The sequence below is a fragment of the Hyperolius riggenbachi genome, chromosome 6, assembly GCF_040937935.1.
Source record: "Hyperolius riggenbachi isolate aHypRig1 chromosome 6, aHypRig1.pri, whole genome shotgun sequence".
NCBI lineage: Eukaryota > Metazoa > Chordata > Amphibia > Anura > Hyperoliidae > Hyperolius > Hyperolius riggenbachi.
This window is the reverse complement of record NC_090651.1, coordinates 294,363,423-294,389,991: the sequence shown is the minus strand read 5'-3', so window position 1 is coordinate 294,389,991 and position 26,569 is coordinate 294,363,423. Positions and strand designations below refer to the sequence as shown.

Genomic DNA, 26,569 nt, shown 5'->3' with positions numbered 1-26,569 from the left:
CACATTGTGGACACATGAAACAGGGTGACTGCAAAGACCCCATTTCTTGTCCTGGAATCTCACCAGACCTGGGAAATCAGCAAGGTGCGTGCCTAGAGAAGTGATGAAGCAAGCATCCTCTACTTTCTAGAAATATAATTGCGCACAGAAGCACGTGGACCCACATCAAACAGGCACACCAATGCAGATAGGAGTAGGATTCCTTTGGGGATCACTACGTAGTGTCCTGGTTTTCTGTCTCATTTCAAGATCACTTCAATGACCACAACTGTGCAACAAGCATCAGTGAAACAGTAAGAATGTGACCCGCTTTCTGAAGGGACATCCCAAAAAAATTAGCCGCTGCATTCTGTACGTTAGAAGTAAACAGAAGGGCCAGGCTAGACATATACAAGCAGATGTTTCACCTAGAGCAACAGATGGCGAGACATCATCTCAAACTACTTTGTATCACTGGATATCAAAGCCCTTCCTCACTCTCCTCTTCACCATGCATGCCAACGCAGAGAGGTTCATGCAAGGTAAGACTTTCCTCAGAGCTTGCACTCAAATAGGTTTATGCAAATGCATGTATGTTCCACATCACAACAGCCTGCTTTTTCCTGTAGGGAACGCATATTGACGTTCCTACCAATGTGTTTGCACGCATTGCATTATTTCAAATGCACTGCTGTAAGCATTTTCGGACAAACACATGTACAGTTGAATACAAAAGGAGAAGACAAATGACATTTATATTGCGCTTTTCTCCTGGCAGACTCAAAGCACTTGAGCTGCAGCCACTAGGGTGCGCTCTATAGGCAGTAGCAGTGTTAGGGAGTCTAGCCCAATGACCCCTTACTGAATAGGTGCTGGCTGAACAGGGAAAGGCGAGATTTGAACCCAGGTCTCCCGTGTCCAGCCACTGTGTGACCCACTGAAAGGAAAAACACAAATACACGTGCCATTACTCCCTCCCTATTACCAGAAGAGCAAACTCCTGACGACTGGTTAAAAAAAAAAAAAAAATCTAAAAATGTGAAATACTGTTTATCCACTAGCGAATGCTTTCATGATTTTATGATCACTGTCAGATTGCAGCAAGTGGTGCTTGAATTGGTCACGCCACTTGCTACACCACCAAGCCCTCCCAATCCCATACATGGCTATGGTGAAGACCAGATCAAAAATTAGGTGCTGTTAAAATACTCAAGCAATACAAGAAGCCAGCGAATGACTCAACCTACCAGCAACCAAAGCTAAAATATCAGTTTTGGATGGTCATGCCCTTTAAAATATTCAGAAGTGATTGAACATTAAAGCTTGGCTTTCCATTCAGCGTACATAATGCCAGCCTCACCCACAACCAACCTCGCTCTCATATTTTGCTTCACAAACACTCCTGCACTTTACTGCTGCCAACTCACCCCACATCACCTTTACTAAAGTAGTTTCTGGCAGCTGAGCAGGAAGCGGGAGGCACAGAGTAAGCCTCTGGTTGGCATGTAGACGCATGCATGCCGCCAAACATGGGCACATTAATGCTGTATGCTATCTGCACTTACTGTGCGGGAACTGAACACAGTGCACATAGACACACACATTCTACATTCTCTCTCTCCTCTCTCATACATACACACTGACAAACACCCAGCTGTAAGCCTCCTGCCATCTGTTCCACCCTGCCTTGAGTATAAATGCAGACTAGAACAGAGAGCTGCATCATAGGAACAAGCTCTGAGCAGGCACGTGGACTGTGCACTGTCGCTGGCAGCAGGCATCTGCTCAGATTTGCTTTCACGTTGTAAACACGAGTTTTGGGAGGAGCCAGAGGAGGAATTTTCTCAGGCTAATGACAAACGCTGTAACTGTTAACATTCACAGATCTTGCAATTATTTTGCCTAAGAAGCTTGAAAAAGTCTAATCATTTTTTTTTTTATTAGGACTTCAAGGACAGGAAGTAAATATTTACCGTATATGTTAGAAACCTTATTTTCTAGTGATTGGGTATATGAGTGATCCCCATGCAAGCGTACTGTAGGTCCAACAGCAGAAGGTACCAGACTGACTTTTTCCAGCATGTTTATTTTAGCAGAGACTCTGCGTTCTGCCTCTTAACTATCATTGACCTGTGGCTGAACTGTAGGGACTGAAAAACAGCTTTAATATCTCTGCCTGGAAAAACGATTTAAAGTGAAATTTTACCTTTGTTGAGAAGTAAGCAAGCGCTCTTGTTCAGTAATATAAATTGCTAGGATTAATGCCACATGCTATGTCAAACGGTGTGCTCTGCTTTTGAGAACACAATCATCCAGTCTATCCATGGTACCACCCACTGGCATCACCAACTAACTCCGTCCATCCATGGTACCTCCCAGTAGCATAGTTAAGGAGATGTGGGCCCTAGTGCAAGATGGGTCCAACACTGGGTCCCCTCAGGTACATAGATAATCAATTTAGCTGCCAAGGACAGTTTCAGTGACAGAGAGTTTTACGCAGGGGAGGGGAACAGCTTATTACATTAGAGTCTTGGTTATCCGGCACAGACGGGGATCAGTTAATGGCGGATAAGTGTGCTTCTAATTTCTTGAGGCTCAATGTTAAAAATAGGCCTAGTTACTACAGTGCCACACCTCTCTCTCTCTCTCTCTCTCTCTCTCTCTCTCTCTCATGATCGCTATAGTAAATTTTAAAATATGGTAATTGAAAGTATATTAACCTTGGTAGAGCTGTGGAGTCCAGTCTTTAAAAGGAAGCATCTGTTTTTTTTTTTTTTAAAGCAGATCTACTTGCCTGGGGCTTCCTCCAGCCCCTGCAGCCTTTATGTCCCTTACTGTAGCTCCACTCCAAGCCAGTGGCCCGGGGTCCCCTCCACTGCAGTTCCTGACCAGTCTACACCCCAAATTGCTACACTACTGGTTCCTCCATCAGGATCCCAACACAGTCTGTCAATGCTGCTGCCAATCATTCAGTTACTAAAAACAACTAGCAAGACCTCCTGCTTTGTGCTGCCAATTGCTCATTCAGGAAAATAAAAAACCTAAGCAGTTTGTACTGGAACTGTTGCCCTGCCGTGGAATTTCCAAGGATTTCCAGGTTCACAGCAAAAGCTGGGATTTTTTTTCTTTTAGTTTGAAGAGCAAATGCTGTTTTGAAACAGTCTTGCATTCCACATAGAAAAACTAATCTGCAGTCTCCCATTCTATTCAATTATTTAAATAAGGCAACACAACTCCACTAATTACAATCTGCATCAACACAACCGATTTAAATGCATGGTTTTAAAGAGGAACTGTAACCAAGGATTGAACTTCATTCCAACCAGTAGCTGATACCCCCTTTCCCAAGATAAATCTTTACCATTTCTCAAATAGATCACTAGGGTGGTCTGTGTGGCAGGTATTGTACGTGAAATCCCTCCCACAGTGTGATGTCATGACCATGGTCCTGAGCATTTGCTTTTTCCAATTGCCAAGCAAGCAATATCTCCCTCTGTGCATAGAATTCTCAGTAATGAACATTCCATACAAATCACCTGGCAGAACTAAAGATGTCACCACTAGTGATACATTTAAGAATGTAGATCAGGGAGAGGAAATATTTTACAAACACTGACTAAATAATCTATAAATGATTATTGTAAAAAAAATAAGCAATTTTATTTATCACGTTATTTTCACTACAGTTGTAAATGAGCCCCCATAGCATGCATGTTCCCCATAGGAAACCTGAACTGAACAAACTTCTACATGCATCTGTTTTCAGTACTTTCAAAGGCCCATAGCAGGAGTGGATATCACATGCTCAGACTCCTCCAATGTGCTGGACACATGCTTGTTCAAGGTAGATGACACAAAAGCTGCTGAAGCCAAAAGATCAGCATTGCAACTAGGAAACTGGTATTCTTATTAATAGAAATACAGAAAAGATAGCAGTATCCACATTCCTCTCAGTTTCTACTAACTGGTCATAACAGATCAGGCATTTGGAAGTCCTGTAGTGCTGTACTCATCACTAACCCTGCTGCCATCGCAACTGATAACAGTCCCTCAGCCTCCACTATTAGGGGGCCTGCCCCCTGGAAAGTAGGTGTCAGGCAAAACTATGGAGGATACAAGGAAATGGTAGCATCTTCCACATAGTAGAGCTGCATTAAAATTAGTAAATACATTTACACTGAGATATGGATTATAATATATACTAGAGGCAGATACGTTTGGTCAAAGTGCTGGCAAATGAAAACCTCATTTCAGGAAAACAAATTGCTTTAGCTCTAGATTGTGTTGTATGAGGTTAGCATTTTTTGTTAAGTTTTATCACTGTTTATCACAGTCTCGTGTCAGACTCTGTCACTCACAGATGATATCCTAATTATCCACTTCCTGTCTGGACAGGAAATGATGAAACGTCACAAATGATTTCTTGTTCAAACAGGAAGTGGATAGTTAGGGTATCATCTCAGAGTGAGAGAGCGAGAAAAACAGAATCCCAGAATGGTTTTCATTGCTGCCCTTCATTTCCTTTCCCAAGGACTACTACTGTCCATATTAAAGTCACAAAGCTCAACGCAGGTCCCAGGAACAGGAAGTGAGGTTCTATTTGCCCGATGGAGGCACATACAGCACTAAAAACAACACTCAAACATTTCTACCCCTTTCCACATAACTGGAAAGTAAAATAAAAATGTTCCAACTTCCAGCTATTGAGCTTTCAAGACTTTCTCATGCATGATGTAAAGTCAGCTTCAAAACAAAGATTTATGTACAGATAGCAGAGACTGCTGCTGATCTACATTGAAAAACAAGGAGTAATTTTAAAACAGCAATCAAGAAATAAAGAGACATTCCTGTTTGCCCCTTCTTTCTAATTTTAGCAGTCTGTGTGATTACTGGTACGTCAGGTAAAGCCATATACTAATCTGTACCCAGATGAAAGTAGATTATCAGTTGGTGATCATATACAGTTCATAAGATTAATTTTATATTTTACTCAATGCATACACGGAATATATTACAATCTTTTTGATAAAAGAAATATAAAATATTCTAGAATTTCTACTTTAAAACAAATCTTTAAATTTTAATTCTACAAACTGACAATTTGGTGTAAGTGTACAATGGAGCTTGCTGTATATCTGAGATTTCACACCTAATCCTAGCTGTGTGGCAAGGACCTTCCACTCCCCTCATCAGAAAGGGGTTCTTGTTACTAATGCCCCTACTTAAGATGTGATCTCTCTGCACACAAACAGCGGCATTTTTGGCTGGCACAACATGGCAAACCGGTTACGTATTTGTGGTTTGGGCGGGTTTCCTCTCATTAAACTCTAAATAAGTGACAGATCTGGCTTCTCTCTGCTTGCTGTGAACTTGCCAGAAGAACAGGAGCACACAGTTTCCTCCACACTGTGGATGTCATTATAGGTAACGAGCAGTTCCCAGCACACCATTTTACCACATAATCAAATTAAAAAGGAACCCGAGGTGAGAGACATATGGAGGCTGCCATATTTATTTCCTATTAAACAATACCAGTTGCCTGCCAGTTCCGCTGATCATTCGGCATCAGTAGTGTCTAAATCACACACTTGAAACAAGCATGAAGCTAATCTAATCAGAAACATCTGATCTGCATGCCTGTTCAGTGTCTACGGCTAAAAGTATTGAATGCAGAGGATCTGTAGGACAGCCAGGCAATGTGCATTGTTTAAAAGGCAATGAATATGTCGGCCTCCATAGGTCTGTCACTTCGGGTACCCTTTATGCCCATCTCCAGCCACATATCTAAAAATGCCATCACACAGCTTAGTAATCAGAGTATAATCCAACAGATACGATACACCCAGTAGTGTAGGCATATAATACAGTAAGAATAGGTAAAAAAGTTGGGTCCTACCTTCAATGAAAAGAACACGCTATGAAGTATCAAATGAACTTTATTATGAACATTAGACAACGCGTTTCACCATTCAAGGTGGCTTCCTCAGGTCAGTAACCGTGCGATCAGGAGTAGCGTCAGGACTCGACACTACTCCTGTTTTGCCCTGCAGTGCTTTGTCAAATGTCCCCCCTGCTCAAAAACGTCAAGCGAAACCGTGCTCTTATCTATGGGGAATAAATCCTAGACTTCCTCTTGCAGTGGGATATTTATAGGCCCATCATGATCTTTGGTTCATGAGGGTCTTGAAGAGAAGGTATAGGAGAATTATTCTCCATATAAATAGAAGCATGGATCTCTCATGAACTTTTTGCCACATGGGGTTCCTTGAAAAAAAAAAGCATTGTAATGCAAAATAACTGTCTGGCCAAACATTAACATTGCACATTTTCTGGTCTGTTTTGCACCTGTGTTGATTATTCATTATGATCGCTATGGATCTCCAGAAATGTAGGTAGTGTATAAGAGCACAAGCAGTTAATCGTTCTTGGCACCCATTTTATACATTTTATTCTTTGCTCTGACTGAAACGGTTTCTAACTCCGAAGGAACTTCCGGCTTATGCAAGCCTCCCTGACGCAAAAACATAATTCACCCTTCAGTCCCAAACTTTAGAACACTAAACACGCACTAGAAAATCATAGTTTAAGGTTTGGATTCCACTACAAGATGACGTACCTGCTGCTTTGCCGGTTGGATGTTCAAATTCACTGCCCATCATGCTTTGCCCAGGAGAGGAACAAGCAGAGGTAGAAGATGCGCAGGAAGCTGGTCGGCTGAGGTCAACGACTGATTGGTTAGATGGAGGTGGCGTCAAGCTAGCTGATGAAAAAGGCTGGTGAGGTGGGCTTGGTGGGAGGCCATTCTCCAATAGAAATTCATCCAGATCGACGTATTCTATCTCATTGTATGGCAACCGGCCTTCCCATAGAAGTGATCCGAGGAACGCACAGTGAGGACGAGACCCGGCTATTTCTTCTTCCAGTTTTCTCTCTTTATCCTTCATGATACCTGTAAGAGATGAATAGAGGGCAATCAGTATCATATAGTCGTCTTTCTGGTTTCCAGCACAATCTTTGCAAATAGAGTCCATGAACCTATGGGGGGAAGGGGGAGCTACTGATCCAGTTTGAGGATGTACTGTATTCAGGTAAGATTTAATTAACAAAATTTGCAAGAGTTTGAATTATTTTACATTAATACATACAGTGCAGTATTAATAAGGGAGCTAGAACACACAACTGTTACATAAAAGCCATCATACTCAAACGTTGATTTGACAAGTGTCAAATCCTTTTTTCCTCATCCTGCTTGTGCCTTCTGCTTCGTATTTATGTTCCAGGTTTTGGGTGATTGGTCCAATCAAGTCACAGCAGCACTGTGCAGTTCAGGAAATGTGCACTTAATGGGAACCTGAAGTCAGAGGGACATGTAGGCTGACATTTATTTAATTATAAACAATGAATATTGCCTGGGTGTCCTGCTGATCCTTTGCCCCAAATGCCTGTTTCCACTACATCCAAATTTGTATCTCGATTTTCCGCAATTGCGGAGAGATTCGATGCGCTGCGGAGGGAAATATGGATTGCATGCTGCAGATTTCTGCAGCACGCATCCAATTCCCCTTAGCAGTCAGTAAGAGCCACATCTAGACTTCCACAAGATGATCGGAAGAGCCCTGCGGCTGTCTGCAGTGTGAACAGGCCCTTACTACAGGCCAATCTCTGCCCAGAATCTAGCATGTGTATGTATGGCGCTCCCAATATATAGGCGAGAGATCCAGCCTGCTTTGTCCAAGTGCAGGTCAAAGCTATTGTCCTCCCTCCTTACTCCTCCCACTCCACAGTGCGCTGTACATGGCCCCTCCTTTCACCTCCATAGCAACAGAACACATTGCTAGCCTGTAGGCCAAGGAATCGAGTCCAGATCCCTGTGGGCAACAGAAATTGTGCCTATGCAACTGAATCTATTGTCCAAGACTATTTCAGCTGGCAGCCCCCTTGCATCAAGTAACAGATGTAAATGGAGCTCAGGTCAGCTGCATGTACTGCACAATGAAGAGGGCAAGGCTAGCAGAAGTAGAAGCCTCCATGTTGATGGTGGGGAACTGGTGATTACCGAGCCCTCTCCAGACAAAGCAGGTAACACCGATTGTTTCCCCTAAAAATACCCAACCCCTACACAGGCCTTAAAGTTTCCTACTGTAAGGGTGCCCATACATGGTACAATTTTTCATTTTTTTCCCGATTAGATAATTTAGTTTGATTATTCCGTTAGATCGAATATAAAGATTTTTCCAGCATGTCCGATCTGATTTTTTTCGTTAAAAAAAACAAAACGGGATAATTGTTCGAATTTCTTGATCGGAAAAAAAAAAAAAGGATTTTCAACTTTCATTCAATTCGATCATTTAGATTGAATAAACGGGATAATCGAAAGTTTTTATTGTACCATGTATGGCCACCATTACACACAGAACGGTTTGATTTAATACAATAAGTAATTACCATTTAGCAATGGCTAAAAGAACAGGGCTTTCACTTGTGGCGCAGCTCGTGAGGGATCACGAGGAAGGCGTCTGGGAGGTTAATGAGAAGAGAGTTATTCAGAACTGGAGAGGAAACAATTAGGGAGCAACTAGGGTTGTCACCTGTCTAATTTTGAACCAGACAGTCCAGTGTTCCGCCCTTGTGTCATTTTCAAAACAGACAAAGATGTAATCTTGCGGGTGGCAAAACCCAGCTTATAGGCATCACCATTCCTTCTACAGGATTTAATAAGACTACATCCCGGCTACAGCTAGTAGTTAACCACATTCTTCTCAGCACTGTACCTGAAAGGAACTTATTATATAACAATTCCCTCTCACTGGCCAATCCTACCTGTTAAACATCAGTTGGAGCTCAACGTGCACTCAGTGAAGTAAATTTATCAAGACTGGTGCAAAAGGGGAGCGCTTGACCAGAGAAGCCAATCAGAATCTGTGCTTTATTTAAAGGGACCCAAGCACCACATATAACAAATTTATCAAACAAACCACCTCCCTAAGGGAGGTTTTGTAAGTACTGTAGGCTTTTGGGGTGGGCAGCGTGCATCTCCATAGCCCCCCATCTATGAGGGCCACCATCTTGCTGCTTCCTGTGCCGCGGGGATGTAATGCATCCCCGGTCAGCACAACGTATGCCAGGAGATGTAGTTCATTCATGTGGTTACATCTCCCAGCCTGTGGAAGGCACTGTTCCTATAGTTTGGTTTGTCCTAATAATGAACTCCAAAGTCTTGCAAGCCTTCCTTTAGAGAGTTCAAACTAGGTTATAGTGGACCTGAACTCTTGCACAGGACAGAAGGAAAACCAGGGCTATGGAGTAGGTACAAAAATCATCCAACGCCGACTGACTCCTCAGTTTATGAAACTACCGACTCCAGGTACCCAAAGTTGCTCCTACTTCTCGACTCCACAGCCCTAAGGAAAACAGAGAAATGCACCCTGTATGTATTTAGAGAGTTTAGTCTCTAGAAATCCCTTCATCTGCGATTAATCATAACTGTAATTTGATTTCTCAGCTGTGTCAGTAGGCTGCCAAAAAACAAATGTTTTTCTTTAAAGGTAAGTAGGTTGTTGCTTATCGTTTAGAGCAGAGATTAAGCTCTGATTAAGCTCTAAGTCCACTTTAAGATGAGCTTCTTAAAGGGAACCTGAAGTGAGAGGAATACGGAGGCTGCCATCTTCATTTGAGTCACACACCTGCAACACGCATGCAGCCAGTGGAGTCAGACCAAGAGTAATAGCCTCTGATCTGCATCTCATAGTTAATACAAGGAAATTAAACTTTTCAGCAGATGCCTCACATACAGACACGCACTTCTTTGTCTTTTATGTTTGACTAGTAGACCCAAGCCCGTTTAAAAATGGGCTCTAGGGTCTGTTTCTCGCCGCCACCGTCCGCCGCGCGCACACCCGGCCGCCCGCTCAGCTCCCTGGCCCCGTCCTGCTGTCTCTGTGAGGCCGGGTCCGTGCTGCGCACATGCGCAGTAGCAAAAAGCACGGACCAAGCTACACAGGGACAGCGTGACGCAGGGACACGGGGGTTTTATTATAGAGGATAAGTAATATATTCCCACACTTTATAGCATCTTATTGATATTGACTTTTTCAACAAGCAGCCTTTCAAAAATATAATTTAAAAGGCTTTGTTTGCATCCCGAACTCACTTGGCAATATCTGGCAGATTATACCAAATGTTTGCAAAAGCTGGAAACACCTGAAGACTTTGGTCCTTGCAGGTGATTAATGTACAATGTATATCGGTAATAGTTCACAAGTGTGTTGCCAAGTGGCATTCTTATTATTATACAGTTTTAGAATCCTAACAATCCTTTTCAGCTCTTTGTTCCTGGATTAGTTTTGTTTTATATACAGGCAGCACGGTGGCGTAGTGGTTTGCATCCATGCCTTGCAGCGCTGGGTTCGAATCCCAGCCAGGGCACTATTTGCATGGTGTTTGTATGTTCTTCCCATGTCTGCGTAGGTTTCCTTCAGGCACTCCGGTTTCCTCCCACGTCCCAAAAACATACAGATAAGTTAATTGGCTTCCCCTAAATTGGCCCTAGACTACGATACATACACTACACGAGGCATACACAGATATATGACTATGGTAGGGATTAGACTCTGAGGGACAGTCAGTGACAAGACTATATACTCTGTAAAGTGTTGCGGAAGATGTCAGTGCTATATAAATACTAAATAACAATATATTGGTTTCAGAACATAAGACTGGTGTCATTTTTTAAATTGAGGTATTATTTATCACATCAGAATATGTATTACTATTAGGTTTATTTATTATTATATTCTTTCTACATAGCCACAGTACATCTTTCAATTGTACAGAGATAGCATGTTTTTATGATGCAGAAAGTGCAGCCAACTGATATTTCTGCAAAATGTCTGACTAATTCTTCTGGCCAGGCCTTTCTGCACATTGAATAGTTATAATGATTACAGAGATAAAACAGCAGAAAAAAAAATTAGGTTTTCTACACATCTAAACTATAAAATCATGGTGAGCCCAAGAGGGCTCTGGAAGCGGTCAATGGGACAAGATAGTCCACCTCCCCTTACAAAAGTATCCTCCAGTGCTAAAAGCTATGTGGGCAAATGAGCAACATTTCCCCTACTTCCCCTGCCCGGCCATAGGTAGGCAAAGGTTCACCTTAAGTATTAGGTAGCCAAAGGTACCCTCAGTGTTAAAGGACAACTGAACTGAGAGGGATATAGAGGCTGCCATATTTATTTCCTTCTAAGCAATACCAGTTGCCTGGCAGCCCTGCTGATCTTCTGGCCCTCGAACGAGCGGCCGTTTCCATGGAAACTTGCAGACGACCAGTTTACGCCAATCGGCGTTAGCTGGTCGTCAAGAGGTTAAACAATGCAAATTGCCCGGCTGTTCTGCTGATCCTCTGCTACTTATACTTTTAGTCATAGCCCCTGAACAAGCATGCAGATCAGATGTTTGACTGCATTTGCCACATGCTTGCATAAGGTGTGTAATTCAGACACTACTGATGCATGAAAGATAAGCAGTGCTGCCAGGCAACTGGCATTGTTTTAAGGGAGATAAATATGGCAGGCTCCATATCCCTCTCAGTTCAGTTGACCTTTAATAGAAAATTAACAAGGCTAATGTTTTACTTGGCCACCTTGCCTACATAGTTGATGAGGGGTTAAATAAGGCTTGGGGGGGGGGGGGGGGGGGGGGGGGAGGAATCTACGGTTTTGGTTTTTGTGTTAATTAAAAATTAATAACCATAATGCTTATCTGATCTTGCAAGGATGTTTTATAAACAATTTCCTGGCATTTTTATCACAGAAATTGTTTATAAAACATCCCTGCCTGTTTTGACATACAGTATAGAAGAAGTTGCGTTGCCAGTTATTTAGCAGGAGATCACCATAGCCAATGATGAGAGCATAGCAAGGGATGGAACGGAGGTGAACAGGGGTAGTGGAGGGCATGAGGATTACTGACCAAACAACAATCTGGAAAGTTCTACAAATTTGTAACTTTCCTTAAAGTAGCGGTGATACAGCATGTTTATGAGCACAATGTTCTCGGCTACATACCATTGTGTCAAGTGCTTAAAGTGAACCTGAACTCTAGCAAAGGATTGAATGAAAACATAGAGAAATGCACCCTGTATGTATTTAGAGAGTTTTGCCTGTTCAATACCCCCTCATTTGTGTCTAATCACAAGTTGTAATTTGATCTCTCCCCGGGTCACATGACTGCCATGGCAGATAAGCTCATTTAAAGGATACCCGAACTGACATGTGACCTGTTGAGATAGGCATGTGTGTACAGTGCCTAGCACACAAACAACTATGCTGTGTTCCTTGTTTTCTTTCTCTGCCTGAAAGAGTTAAAAATCAGGTATGTAATTGGCTGACTCAGACCTGACTCAGACAGGAAGTGACTACAGTGTGACCCTCACGGATAAGAAATTCCTACTATACCAACACTTCCCTAGCAGAAAATGGTTCCTGAGAGCAGGAAAGAGATAAAAAGGGGAAATTCTTATCAGTGAGGGTCACACTGTAGTCCCATCCTGTTTGAGTCAGGACTGAGTCAGCCACTTACATACCTGATATTTAACTCTTTCAGGCAGAGAAGGAAAAAAAAGGTACACAGCATAGTGGTTTGTGTGCTAGGCACTGTACATACACATGTCTATCTCAACAGGTCACATGTCAGTTCGGGTATCCTTTAAAAAAGCACAGGCTGTTAACAATATGTCTGCTTCCATGAATCAGAAAGTAGAAACCGTGCAGACTTATTGCAGGATTTGTATCTACTGTAACAAATACATTTTTTCGTTTAAAGCTTATTATGCTGTTGCGTATATTTTAGAGCAGAGAGGATGTTCTGAGCGCTTTCGTCTTGCAGTGCTGGGTCCCTGGTTCAAATCCCAGCCAGGGCAGTATCTGCATGGAATTTGTATGTTCTTCCCGTGTCTGCGTGGGTTTCCTCTGGGCACTCCGGTTTCCTCCCACCTCCCAAAACATGCACAAAAATTTTATTGCCTACTCTAGGGACTACAGAGAAGTTAATTGGCTAATCTAACAATTAGATTGTGAGCTCCTCTGAGGAACAGTTAAGTGACAAGACTATATACTCTGTACAGCACTGCGGATGAGGTCGGCGCTATATAAATACTAAATAACAATAATTGTCTGACTCTCCTGTAAACACTGACTGTGCCTGAGGCCCGTTGATTCACCCTATTTGTGTCATGAGGACTACAGCCCATACATGTTTGGATTTGTACAAAAGGCTTCACCTCGGCTATCCTTTCAGCTCTGTTATTAGCGGTTTAACCTGGCATCCATTTTCTTAACAAAATAAAAATAATTGAGGTAGTCTTCTCTTCAGTCTCCATTCAGCGTCTCTTATTTGTTCCTCATTTGTGTTATTGACTTGCTTGTTGATGTATTGTGCATCATACTTATTACAAGCGTGCTACTGCACACAGAGCTCCAGTCAGGTTTGCTAAGTACATAACAACTGCCACATGGCCTGGCCGGTAACCGCCCAGCCCTACACGTGCTTCATGCACTCGTTCAGTCAGGTGTCAGGCAGGCTGACACAGCTCTGCGCTTCCGTGCTCACCTGGAATGATCTCTACCTACGCCCTGCCTGTCTTCTGTGGCTTATAGGTAGCGAGCCATGTCATTGTGAAATGCAGCCTGCTTGTAAACACCAAAGTCTGGCACAGCCATCCTCAGGAATATTTCATGCATGCAAATTTTCTAAAACGGATTCAGAAAGAACAAGAAATCAGCATACATAAAAAAATTCCACTACAGTTCCCCCAAGTGTCATCAGCAGCTGCTACAGTGTAAAGAGCACCAGTATGTAACAAAAGTAGAAACGTGCTTCTACCATACACTGACTCAGGTCATTATCCACCTTGCAGGAAAACGTGAGTAATTTGAATAAGAATTCATTTTTGTGCCCGTTTATGGACAAATTATTCAGCACGTTATAGCTGAGCAAGCCTCAACCAGAAATCCTTCATTTTCAGTCTGCAGCTACTATAATTAGGGTACTGGAACAAACGTGCTGAAATGCACGGTGAAAGCAAAGGATTTGGTGTACAGAACTTCCCAGAATTCCCATCAATCTGTCATCATAAAAGTGGCCACTAAAGATACAATTTGAACAATTGGAAATGATCGTTTGGGACCACTAACAAACAAATCTCCCAAACAGTCCAATCAGATTTATGAAAATCGATCCAATGTTTGGATTGATCCCATCAATCTGATCGGAATGATTAGGAAATTTTTGTCCATTAGTGGTCCCAAATGTTAATTTCCAATCATTCACAGGAATAAGCGTTCGTAAATGATCGTTGAGCATATTGTGGCCAACTTCAGTTAGGGCCACTGCACACCAAAAAACGCTAGCGTAATCGCAAACGCTAAGCGCATTTTGAAGGGATTTTCCAGAGTGATTCTAGGCATGTGCCTAGCGATTTTCTAATCATGCCTAGCAATTTTTAGAGCTTTTTGGTGCAGCGTTTTTTTTATTTTTTTTTGTTACAGTAAAGCTGTAACTGAACAGCTTCTGTAACAAAAACACTTCGAAAACTGCTCTGATCTAGCGATTTTCAGAGCGCTTTTCCACTTTCCTATACTCAACATTGAGGCTGAATTGCCTCAGGAATCAGCAGGACCAGAGTTTGTGTTTGGGGAAAAAAAAGAATCGCTCTGGTGTGCACCATCCCATTGAAATACATTAGCCAATCGTTTTTCAAATGCAAGCGTTTTTAAAAACGCTCAGAACCACTCTTGGTGTGCAGCAGCCCTCATACCAGTAGAAAAAGGATAATGACTACCACAATCCTATAACATGGTGGCCAATATGCAATTCACCTTTTCTCCTGAGTTTTCACCTGGGTGATAATTTCACAACTTATCAATTAAATGCCCTTGAAACCACAAGCAAGCAAGAAAATACTACAAATAATTTTGATAGTAATTTTTGATTAACTTTTTTGACTTTTTCAATTGCAAAGTGAAAAGAAGTTGAAAAATTATCTCCTAGGAGAAAAAGTTAATTGCATATGGTCCAATAGCTCTTAAATCTTGGATGTGTAACTTGAGAAAGGAGCAAAATTGCTCCTAAGCGTTGTACTATACACTTGTTCCATGCAACTTTTTCATTAAAGAGCCCTCATATTATATAGGGTTGTGCCAGCTACCATCCTATTTCTACTGTCCCACCTGGTGTGCTGCTAGGCTGGCCAGAGCGCATCTGTACCAGTGTGCATCCATTCTCTCTCATTACGCTATCAATAGTTATATCCAGATGTTTGCACAAAGCAGGAAGTAAAATTGTAGACATCCCTAAGGCCTCTTTCATGCACATAGCCTATCACCAATAAGATGCTCTCATGGATATGCCAGGTGCTTGCAAGTGCTCGGCATGCATAGTGCAGTGGCACCTGTCCCCTGTATGTACATGTGAGGGTGGCAATGACTGCTCCTAGGTGTTACATGAGGCAATTTCCTCCTGTAAAACCATCCTCCAGGATTCTTTTTGGAAAGTGGATGCACTGACATTTATCCCATAGAATGGCATTCATCCACTCCTGACAGCAGTGGACTCCGTGACAGACTTCCACAAGGATACGGTGTATCTGTACTACACAAGTAGGCTGCCACTCTGGCAAGTGTTACCATGCAGGGCTAGATTTCTGGAAAGCCCACAAAGGCCAGGGCCTTGGGCGGCTGCTGCCTAAGAGGTCACATGGACATGAATGAGGGGTTGCTACATATGAAAGAGGAGGCCGAATATGGGGAGCAACACATGAAAATGTGATCTCAAGGGAGCTATCCATAAAAGAAAGGGACTGCTGTATATGGATGATATACATGGAAAAGGGGGCTGCACATGGACTGGGCTACTGCACAAGAAAGAGGAGCCACAACATATTTGGCCTGGGGAAGCAAATATCAGGCCTTGTACCTGTACTACACAAGTATGCTACTATGACAAGTGTTACTTGCTGAGTCTCTAGCTGTACTGCAATGAGTAATTCATTACACAATGAAGAATAATGCAGGTTTGTGGGGATGCGAAAAAATGCCATATATTTCAGATGAACAACTTCCTGCTTTGAAGAAAAACAACTGCAGTGCGATATATGAACAGCTCCTAGCAGTCACAGGTATGTCAGACAAACAGAGACTGTAGCAGCAACATATCGCTACCAAACAGCTGCTACTAATGTTAACCAATAGAACTGCTAACTATGTCACAGCAGCAGCAACTCAAGGCCACACACACCACACAATTTTTTAAATATCTTTTTTTCAGATCAACAATCCATTTTTTTGCCTGAATCGGTCCAATGTACTACACAAGTGTGATAATTTTTTCCCCAATTATGAAAAAAAAAAATAACTGAAAAAGCCTTCAATTTTCATAAAAATTGATCAAAACAGTCTTACACTCCCCGATGTCCTTTTATTGTATAAAAATGGTAAATTCAATTAGATTTCTCGAACTAATGAAAAACGGGACAAACATTCGTTTTTATCGAATTGCCATAGAATTGGATAGTTTTATTGTATGGTGTGTGGACACCTTTAGACTTGTACTGTAGCTGCTACTATAGGCCATAAAACCACCAATTGTAGCAATTCATAGATCTTCAAGTTGCTGCTGATTTGTCGTAGTTACTAGCAACTCGAGCGGATAACAATTATAGCGACTGTATTCAGCCTGTCCATTCCCAATAAAACCAGATGGGTCCTAATGAATGGATGTGTTGCATTTTCAGAATTACCGGCCCAGTCCATAATCATGGTGGTCTCTGATACCATATAGCACAGCATTGCTTTTCATTATAAGGAATGTCTCTGTAGAACCATTACAATGAGTTATTCGGGAATTTCACATGTATTGAGGCATGCTCTGCAGGAGGTGATGTCACAAGTCATGTGACTGCACACATAACACATGGCAGCAGGCCAGAATTCTTGGCACCAGTACTAATTTCCTGCATGCTTCACAAGTGTAATAAGCAACTGACAAACGTATGGCAGTAAGTATGGCAGTCTCAGAATTCAATTATAAAGATCCCAGCATCTGGTTGAACATTTAGCTTCACACATTAGCCCCTATTCAACTAAAGTTTTCTCTTAAGTTTTCGCCTAGGCCCTAGGTGATATTTTCACAATAAAATGCCCTTTAAGCCCCCAGGAAGTAAGAGAATCCTCAGTATAGTTTTGCTAGTACTTTGTCACCTATCTTTGGCACTTTCCTAGTTGCAAAATGCTAAAAAGTTATTTTAAAAGAGAAGAAGACAAATTATCTCCTTGGAGAAACCTCAGGAGAAAAAGCTAATTGAATAAGAGCCATTGTTCTTGTGTGCACTGTGGGGTGCAAACAGACAACTATTTATGTGCATAAACAATTCTTTAAATGGATCTTATTACACAATTTCCCCATTCTGTCTGCACAGACTCTTCAAGTATCCATTCCACTAAGAGGTAAAATGTATTTTTCTGTTGCCATCATGGAACTCAGTAGTGTGGCTGAGCGTCCCAACCCGTTAGATTTTTTATTTCTGTGTCCCCATCCGGCATAATTTTCTTCACTTCCTGTACTAACAGGAAGTAGGTAAATATCTCCAATAAAAACAAAGGCTCGATAACCCCACCAGGCTTTAGTTACAATCTTCATCTTCTCTTGCCAAGACCACGAGGCTTCATATTAAGCCGGAGGTATCTAGCGCAGAGATACATTCATTAAGTAACTCCCTTATTGCCTAAGGAAGCGGGATCAACCTCACGAAACGCATCACAGCAAAGTGGAGGGTTCTCCAATAAAGTAGGGGGTTTTGGGGTTTGTTTGTTTTTTTTAATCTCAAACTAAACCTATCATGTCATCTGTTGGGAGGTAAGTCCACCACAGGAATTGGGGGAAAATGTCCTCAATGAGTACACAAACAACCACCAAAACCCAAAAGATGTTCTAATGATGCAGGCACATTTTTTTTCCATGGGGCAGGGTGTTAAAGAGTGCAGTTAATAGATGGTTCTTAAGGTGCCCATACATGGTACAATTTTTCATTTTTTTTTCCATTAGATAATTTAGTTCGATTATTCCGTTAGATCGAATATAAAGATTTTTCCAGCATGTCCGATCTGATTTTCTTGAAAAAAACGGGATAATCGTTTGAATGTCTTGATCGACTTTCATTCGATCATTTAGATCGAGTAAATGGGATAATCAAACGTTTTTATTGTACCATGTATGGCCGCCATTACAGAGCTTCCAGATGCAATCTTGTTAAAGCACACCTGAATTGAGAGGGTCGATTAGCCAACCCCTGACCAATTTTACTACCTCCATTTAGTATGAGGGCCAACAGAGTTTGAACAGAATGAACAAATTGTATAGGTAAGCTCTCATACTGCACGGAAGTGGTAACATTTGCAAATTATTGACCAATCAAAATTAGATGTGTGTAGATCAGATATTTCTGGTTGAAGTCTGACTAGATTAGCTTGCTTGTTTCATGTGTAGTATTCAGACACTACGAATGCATGAAAATTTAGCAGGATGCCTGGCAGCTAGTATTGTTTAAAAGGAAATCAATATGGCAGCCTTCATATCCTGCTCACTTCAAGTGTCCTTTAAGGTACCCATACAGGAGTTGTTAATAGTCCAGTCCAGAAAATGATCAATCAAACCTTTTGATTGGGAAACAATTCACTGCTTGTAAAATATTGGGCGGTTGTGACCTGAGTATTGCTAGCATTATTTTCTTTTCAGCTTCCTGTATTACCGCCTGCTGATTTGCCAATGAATCTGAATCATGAGATTGTTGATACAAGAAAGCTAAAGAAGATTTGTCCAAAATAAAACCAAACTTTTTTTTTTATACTCCAATTGTATAATTCTTTCAACAAAAAGAAAATCTGAGGCCTTTAAAAATATATGAGCCCACAGTTGTTCCTTTTCCTGGAAGAAGTGCAATTCTTCAGTTGACTGGCAGTGATCATGTGATTAAAATTTGGGTACCGGTCATCTGACCTCGGTGGACAGCTCCTCAGAGAGTTATGTTCAGCCAGAGGTAGACCATGAGCATATCTGCTAGACTCTAGAGAAGTGATCTAAAATTCGGCAGATATCAGTGATGAGCATAAAATTCAACTATTGGTGGACTTTTTGTTTTACAATTACCAGATTAGTAGTGGTGGGGGCAGAGCTGGAAGCTTGCACAGAGCTAATCAGATTCTGAAGGCAAGTGATTGATTACCTGACAACTTGACCAATTAATCTTTAGCCTTCCATATCTCATTAGCCCTGTTCATAGTTCTCCTTCAATCCCTGCTAATTCTGGTAACTATTCTATGCTCACCTCTGATCTGGTGTAGACCACGAGAATAATGCCTCAGATCTGCACAAGACACTGGTGCTAGAAGGCTGAAGTATTGCTAAGACTTCAACAGGAAGGCCAGAACTTCTGACTTCAGTCTCTGCCTTGTGTAAAATAATTCAGAGGAGAGATCTGTTAAAGGCGACCTAAAGCGAGAGGTATATGGAGGCTGCCATTTTTTTTTTCCTTTTAAACAATACCAGTTACCTGGCTATCTAGCTGATCCTCTGCCTCCAATACTTTTAGCCATAGACCTTAAACAAGCATGCAGATCAGATGTTTCTGACAAAAATCTGACAAGATTAGCTCCATGCTTGTTATTACTGGTATTGTTTAAAAGGAAAAAAGAATGGCAGCCTCCACATCCCTCTCATTTCAGGGACCTTTTAAAGAAATATCAATGTCAGAACATACGGAAAAGAGGTCCATTATCACAACACCAATGTAACACAAGAGTCAGGCCAAGGTTGTCACTGCCCTGTTAACCCCTTCAATAAGTCTACTGTACAAAACACTAGCATACATACCAGGCCTGACAATGACACCAATAAACGCTCTTACGTGAATGGCTGTATGTGTTATTGGCTGCATACTCTTTCTTGTGCCATTTAATAAAAACTCGCTATGGCTTCTAAGCTGTACATACTGTATACCCTGCATGACAAAACAACTCCATAAACACTGCAATCCTGAAGATCTGTTACAAAGTAACTCATTATTTCATCACTCATTAAAACGTAACAATGTTAACTTTGATGATAAAAACAGAAAAAATGGCAGCTCACAGTAACCACTGAAAGCCAATTCCTCTGTGATCATTGGTGATTGGGGGGAGGGGGGGGGGGGGGATGGATATCTGCCTGGTTGCTATAGGTTACTTATCCTTTCCTTTTAAATATGACTTCATTCAAGCATAAAGCTATGGCTGTCACAAATGGTATATTCCATAGACACGCATAGCTACAATGATAAAATAAGTATTGCAATCTATTGCTGAGACCAGATTTTTCATGTGACAGACAGTAATGCACTGAGAAGAATAAGCATACCAGGAGCCTATAGGGCTAGCAACGCTATATGCTGCTGGACTGTATGTAGAAACAGACATTAACAAGACAGCATAGTGCAAGACAACATGGATAGAAGCAAGCAATGCAATGTTTGAAAAGGCAATCCAATACATGACCTTTGGCTGGAATAAACTCAAGTCATTCTTTACCAACTGCAAGTACAGCTGAACTGACAGATGGAACACAGAAGCACATAAAAGATACATATTTATGTGTGTATGTGCTAATATGCACACACACACACACACACTGCAACTGCCAAGATGTGACCCTGAAACCCCAAATCTATCCCTGTATCTTTGGCTCCCTCTCCGTTCCATCCAATGCTCGCTTCAAATGCACAGATTTGAAGGCAATCATCTTAAACTATCTATATTGGAGCGATCATGAAAGAATCTAAAATGATTGCTTGAATGTTTTTAAATAATGTACATTTTGCGTCCCTCCATTTTGATAAAGCGATCGTTCTTAAAGCCTGGTACACACTTTCAGTGATGATTGGCCAATCACTGACCGATTTTACTACCTCCATGCAGAATGAGGGTCAACAGACAGTGAATACTATGAGCAGATTGTATAGGCAAACCCTCACACTACATGGAGGTGGTAGAATTGGTCAGTGATTGGCCAGCCATCATTGAAAGTGTGTACCAGGTTTTACTGGCCCATTCAATGAATGAGTGATACCAGTATTAGGCTCTGGAAACCATCAATCTGTCTTTTAAGCCTGGAACACACATACAATGTTGATTGTCCAACAATTGGCCAATTTTACCACCTCCATGTAGTATGCTGGCCAACAGATTTAAAATACTAAGAACAGATTAGGCAAGATGTAATACTACATAGACATGGTAAGATTGGCCAATCAAAATTGGATGTGTGTTCCCGACTTACAGCCTGGTACATTGTCAATTATGATCAGCCAATCACTGATCAGTTTTACCACCTCCATGTAGTATGGGGGTCAACAGATATTGAATAGTATGAGCAGATTGTGTAGGTAAACCTTCACACTACATGGAGTTGGTAAAATTGGTCAGTGATTGGCCAATCATTATTGAAAGTGTGTATCAGGCTGCTGGAAAACTAGTACAGTTATAGGGAAAACAAGAGGTCCTGTCACCTACTAAAGTGACAAGCAAATCAAAGAAAATGAACTATAAATATTATTGTTTCCTTAAAATACTCACAGTTGGATAAATCCTTTGCCCTGCGCTCCTGTCCCTTTATGGGCCCTTGTAACAGGCTCTTTAGGCTCACCATCCCAGTTCCTGGAACTCCAATAGGGGGAGTGGGATGCAGTTGCTGGCCCTGTAGCTTCTCGTTGCCAACCAGCTGGGTTGTTGGTCTAGCCATCCTTCTTGACAGTTCAGTCTCCAATGCAGAAGAAAGATACAATAATGCAACAATGATCTCCTCAGTATGCAATATTCTTTCTTTTTCTCCCAAGCCAATAATATTTTCCTTTGATTGCCCCCCAATGCCTTGGCTGAGAAAAGAAAAATGAAAGCAGCAGCCAGAAGAGAAGGCAGTGCAGAAAGCCTTCTCACTAGGGCTGGCTGACTGGTGACATTAGATGCCCAGATCTGTGCTCTTGCAGAGGGTAAATAGGCAGAAGTTTCCCCATTTCCTGATCAATAGACAGCAGTTTAGCTATGTTCTTATTTTCGTCTATAGCAGTGAAAATGAGGGTGGAGTCTGCAGCAGCTACATCCATGAAACGAGACTTCTCTTGCAGCCAATCAGCTCCAGGCTTTGCAGCTTTTTTTTCTTTGCACCATTTATTTATTTCTTTTTTTATTGTAGCCTCAGCAGCAGCAGCAGTGAGCTTCCTGCGTCCGCCTGTGTGTGTTTGTGTTTTCCAAGTTTTACTGTTCAGAGTCATGTGGCACTGACAGAGGGAGAAGCAGGTGGACCCTGACCTAGTTTTGGCCAATCGGGAGGCGGCGGGGAGGGGCCTGACCCAGTTATAGCCAATGAGCGTGGCGGAGAGGCGTGCCCCGGAGGGCTGAGTACACATGGACGGACATGTGTCACCTGGCTGTGCACTCTGATGAGGAGAGAGGAGCTGATGATTAGATGTGTGTGTGCAGCGTGAGTGCCTGCTGCCTTCTCTTAAAGAGGAATTGACTCAAGTCAAGGGAAGGCAGCACACGGCTTATGGGCACGTGGAAATATGAGTAATACGCTTTATAAAGGCAGATGGGGCGTGCAGCAGGGAATGGCTGATCAGCCCTAATCAGATGATTGCTCTATTCAGTATTTTTATCTAAACAGCTTCAGTTCTGTCCTACAGTCCTATCTGAAAGGAATAATAGTGCTTCCTGGTCAAGCCCACAGACACCTGTGTTCAGGTATAAATGAGGTACCAGTAAGGCCCCGTTCACATTGCGTTCCGCTCAGTGGCGTAGCTAAGGAGCTGTGGGCCCTGATGCAAGTTTTACAATGGGGCCCCCCATGCACTCTATACATAGCAATTGAAACGGCGCACTAAAAGCTGCCAATGGCAACTACAATGTCAGAGGTGCAAGAAGGGGATGGGGAATAGTTTGTTAATGATTACCACTATTCAAAGTATATATATAAATGATTATTATGAGCACAGGACCAATATAGAGCTAATACTGTAGTTGAGGGAGGGCCATTCGGGGCCCCTCTGGCCCAAGGGCCCCGATGCGGTCGCTACCGCTGCACCCCCTATTGCTACGCCCCTGGTTCCGCTCGTGTTAGGGTTCGCGTTGGGCATTTTTTGGAGCGTTTTTTTTTAATTCCCGGCGCTTGAGTGGGTGTTGCGTTTTTGTGAAAAGCGCTTTTCCCGAACGTTTTTTTAATTCCCTCCCTGACACAAGTCAGGAAGTGAACTCTTTGACCTGGAAAAGAATAAATACAATGTATTTATTCTTAAAAATGCAAACTCAATTGCTGCACAAAGCATTTTCCAATACTTTCCATTGAGGAAAAATGCCCCAAAAATGCTACTGGCACTGCAAGCACAGCGCACGAACCGCGCTGATATGAACCTTATAGAGAATCATTGCACAAGCGTTTTGTGGGCAATTTTAAGAATCGCCTGCGCTTGAAAAAGGATGAAAATGTCCCTAGTGTGAACGAGCCCTAAGTGCAATCCTCCAGTAACAAATCAATTATTCTGTGAGCTCCGGCGGGTTCAACATACTTTCTTCTTCTATTGCAGGAATTATTTCCATAAATACAGTCTGAACTCAGGTAAGTTCCAAAAGAATATAAGCAGATGTTATTTAATAAACCGCTAATATTCTGCTTTTTATTTCTTTTCAGGAGCCACTGCAGGGACATAACTACAAATCATGGGACCCCACTTGCAAATTGTTTATGGAGCCCCCTTAAAGAGACTCCGTAACAAAAATTGCATCCTGTTTTTTATCATCCTACAAGTTCCAAAAGCTATTCTAATGTGCTCTGGCTTACTGCAGCACGTTTTACTATCACCATCTCTGTAATAAATCAACTTATCTCTCTCTTGTCAGACTTGGCAGGCCTGTGTCTGGAAGGCTGCCAAGTTCTTCAGTGTTGTGGTTCTGTGATGCATCTCCCCCCTCCAGGCCCCTCTCTGCACACTGTGTATTATTTAGATGAGGGCAGCTTCTCTCTTCTCTCTTATCTTTTACAAGTTGGATAAATCCTCCTCTGAGCTGGCTGGGCTTTCACATACTGAGGAATTACATACAGGCAAAGCTGTCTGCACTCTGCAGGAAGAAACAGCCTGAGACTTCAGTGGAAGATAGCTGCAGAGGGAAAGAAACACACAAATGATCTCTTGAGATTCAAAAGGAAGGCTGTATACAGCCTGCTTGTGTATGAATGTATTTTCTATGTGTAGACATACTGTACATCAATCTACTTCCTGTTTTGGTGGCCATTTTGTTTGTTTATAAACAAACTTTTTAAAACTGTTTTTAACCACTTTTAATGCGGCGAGGAGCGTCGAAATTGTGACAGAGGGTAATAGGAGATGTCCCCTAACGCACTGGTATGTTTACTTTTGTGCGATTTTAACAATACAGATTCTCTTTAAAGTGAATGGGAACCGCATTTTTTTAAAAATGAAGCAAATACTTACCTAAGTAGAGGGAAGGCTCTGGGTTGAATAGAGCCTTCCGTCTCCTCTCTCGGTGCCCTCTATCCTGTGCTGGCTCCCCTCCGTTTCAATCCCCAGCCGAAAGGGTATTTGGAAGTCTTTGGGAGCCGTGTCCTCCTGAAGACGTGCAGCTCCATACTGTGTAGGCGTGAGCGTGCAAGAGAGCGTGCTTGCGCAGGTGTAGTACAGGGCCACCCTTCTTCAGGAGCACTCAGGCTCCCTGAAGACTTCTGAAGCCTACTTCGGCCGGGTAAAGCAGTATTTGACTAATTTATTCAAATACTGATACGGGGCGAGCCAGCACCGGAACATCGGGACCAGGAGAGGAGCCGAAGGCTCTGTAGGACCCAGAGCCTTCCCTCTCCTTGGGTAAGTATCTGTCTCATTTTTTTAAATGCAGTTCCCATTCACTTTAATGTTTACAACTCTTCCTTTGCCTCCTCCTGGTGACCCTCACAGCATGGGGACCCATCTTACAAGGGTCATAAAACAAGTGCAACCTTCAGGATCTGTACACCCATAACGTGTAGTCACAATAACCCCTAATCTGGAGTATCAAAGAAAGGGAAGGGTAGTAGTTGCCCCCCCCCCCCTCCCCATACACACACACACCTTTGGCTCCCCCTGCAGTCGCAGGGGATGCCTCCCCCCTAGTTACACCCCTGAGCCACCATGATGTTTTATATACAGATAAGTAAATGTATGGGCTTAAAGAAAACCAGAGATAGTGGGGAAAAAAAAACATTTTATACTCACCTGGGGCTTCAGCCCCATGCCTGCGGTGGGCTCCATCACTTTTCTCCTGGGCTCCTCTGTTCCTCCGATATTTCCCCGGTAAATAGTTCAGTCGCGGCCAGTCGTGGTTCACTGCACGTCTGTCCACACACGCGTCCGTAATGTGCTTCTGTCGCCGGGAACGTTCTGTGCGGGAGAACAACAGAGGTGCGTGAGCAGCCGGGCCGTGCATGCACAGTGAACCACGACTGAGCTATACACCGAGGATACATCGGAGGAGCCCAAAAGAACAGTAATGGAGCCCACAGCTGGCATGGGGCTGGAGGAAGCCCCAGGTTAGTATAAGGCCTGGTGCACACCAAAAACCGCTAGCAGATCCACAAAATGCTAGCAGATTTTGAAACTCTTTTTCTGTAGTGTTTCAGCTAGCAATTTTGCGGTTTTGTGAAGCGTTTTTGGTGTAGTAGATTTCATGTATTGTTACAGTAAAGCTGTTACTGAACAGCTACTGTAACAAAAAACGCCTGGCAAACCGCTCTGAAGTGCCGTTTTTCAGAGCGGTTTGCATTTTTCCTATACTTAACATTGAGGCAGAAACGCATCCGCAATCCAAAATCTGCAGCAGCCCGGGAGTATGCGTTTCTGCAAAACGCCTCCCGCTCTGGTGTGCACCAGCCCATTGAAATACATTACCCTAGCGGATCCGGACCCGCAAGCGGATCGCAAACCGCAGCAGAACCGCTCTGGTGTGCACTAGGCCTAAAAGCTGCTTCTCAGAGGCACCCCGCCTGACAGCACTGTGCTATGAATAGAGGCAGCCACAACAGGAGCAGCCATTTGCAGCACTGAGGTATAGCCCTCAGGTACACCACCTGACAATGCTGTGGATTACGAGCCACTGGCAGCGTTTGATTCTAAAGATCTACCTGTGTGGTTGAGAACACCTATATTATTCAGCTGTATTGAGGAAAATATTGTACCATTAATGAGAACCTTATGTTTAAAAAGGTTACTTTTGGAGTGCTTTGATCGTCATTGCAAGACTGCTGCAATCAAATGATACAGCAACTTCCCTCTGTAGACCCAAAAGCCAGTCGCCACAGTGGAAGGGAAATAGTACGGTGGCTTAGCCACACACTCCTCTGTGCTTTAATTGGGAGCAGTGGTGGCTGGATCTTGGTCATGTTTCCAGTGGTGAAACTACAGCCATGGGCCCTGGTACACATTTTACAGTGCTGTCACAATACACTCTATGCAACAGCTACATGA

The 26,569-nt window shown here is 42.6% G+C and overlaps 1 protein-coding gene across 1 annotated transcript in view; it reads right to left on the bottom strand.

Moving 5' to 3' along the window:
- DBP (D-box binding PAR bZIP transcription factor) overlaps positions 1-22,305 on the bottom strand; it is a 63,732-nt gene extending 41,427 nt beyond the window's left edge. Inside the window, exons 1-2 of the mRNA XM_068241076.1 lie at positions 21,639-22,305; positions 6,596-6,928 (exon numbers count right to left, since the gene is read on the bottom strand). Of these exons, the coding sequence (XP_068097177.1) occupies positions 6,596-6,928; positions 21,639-21,804 (499 nt within the window). The 5' untranslated portion in view covers positions 21,805-22,305. The remainder of the gene's footprint in view (positions 1-6,595; positions 6,929-21,638) is intronic.
- Positions 22,306-26,569: the final 4,264 nt, after the last annotated feature.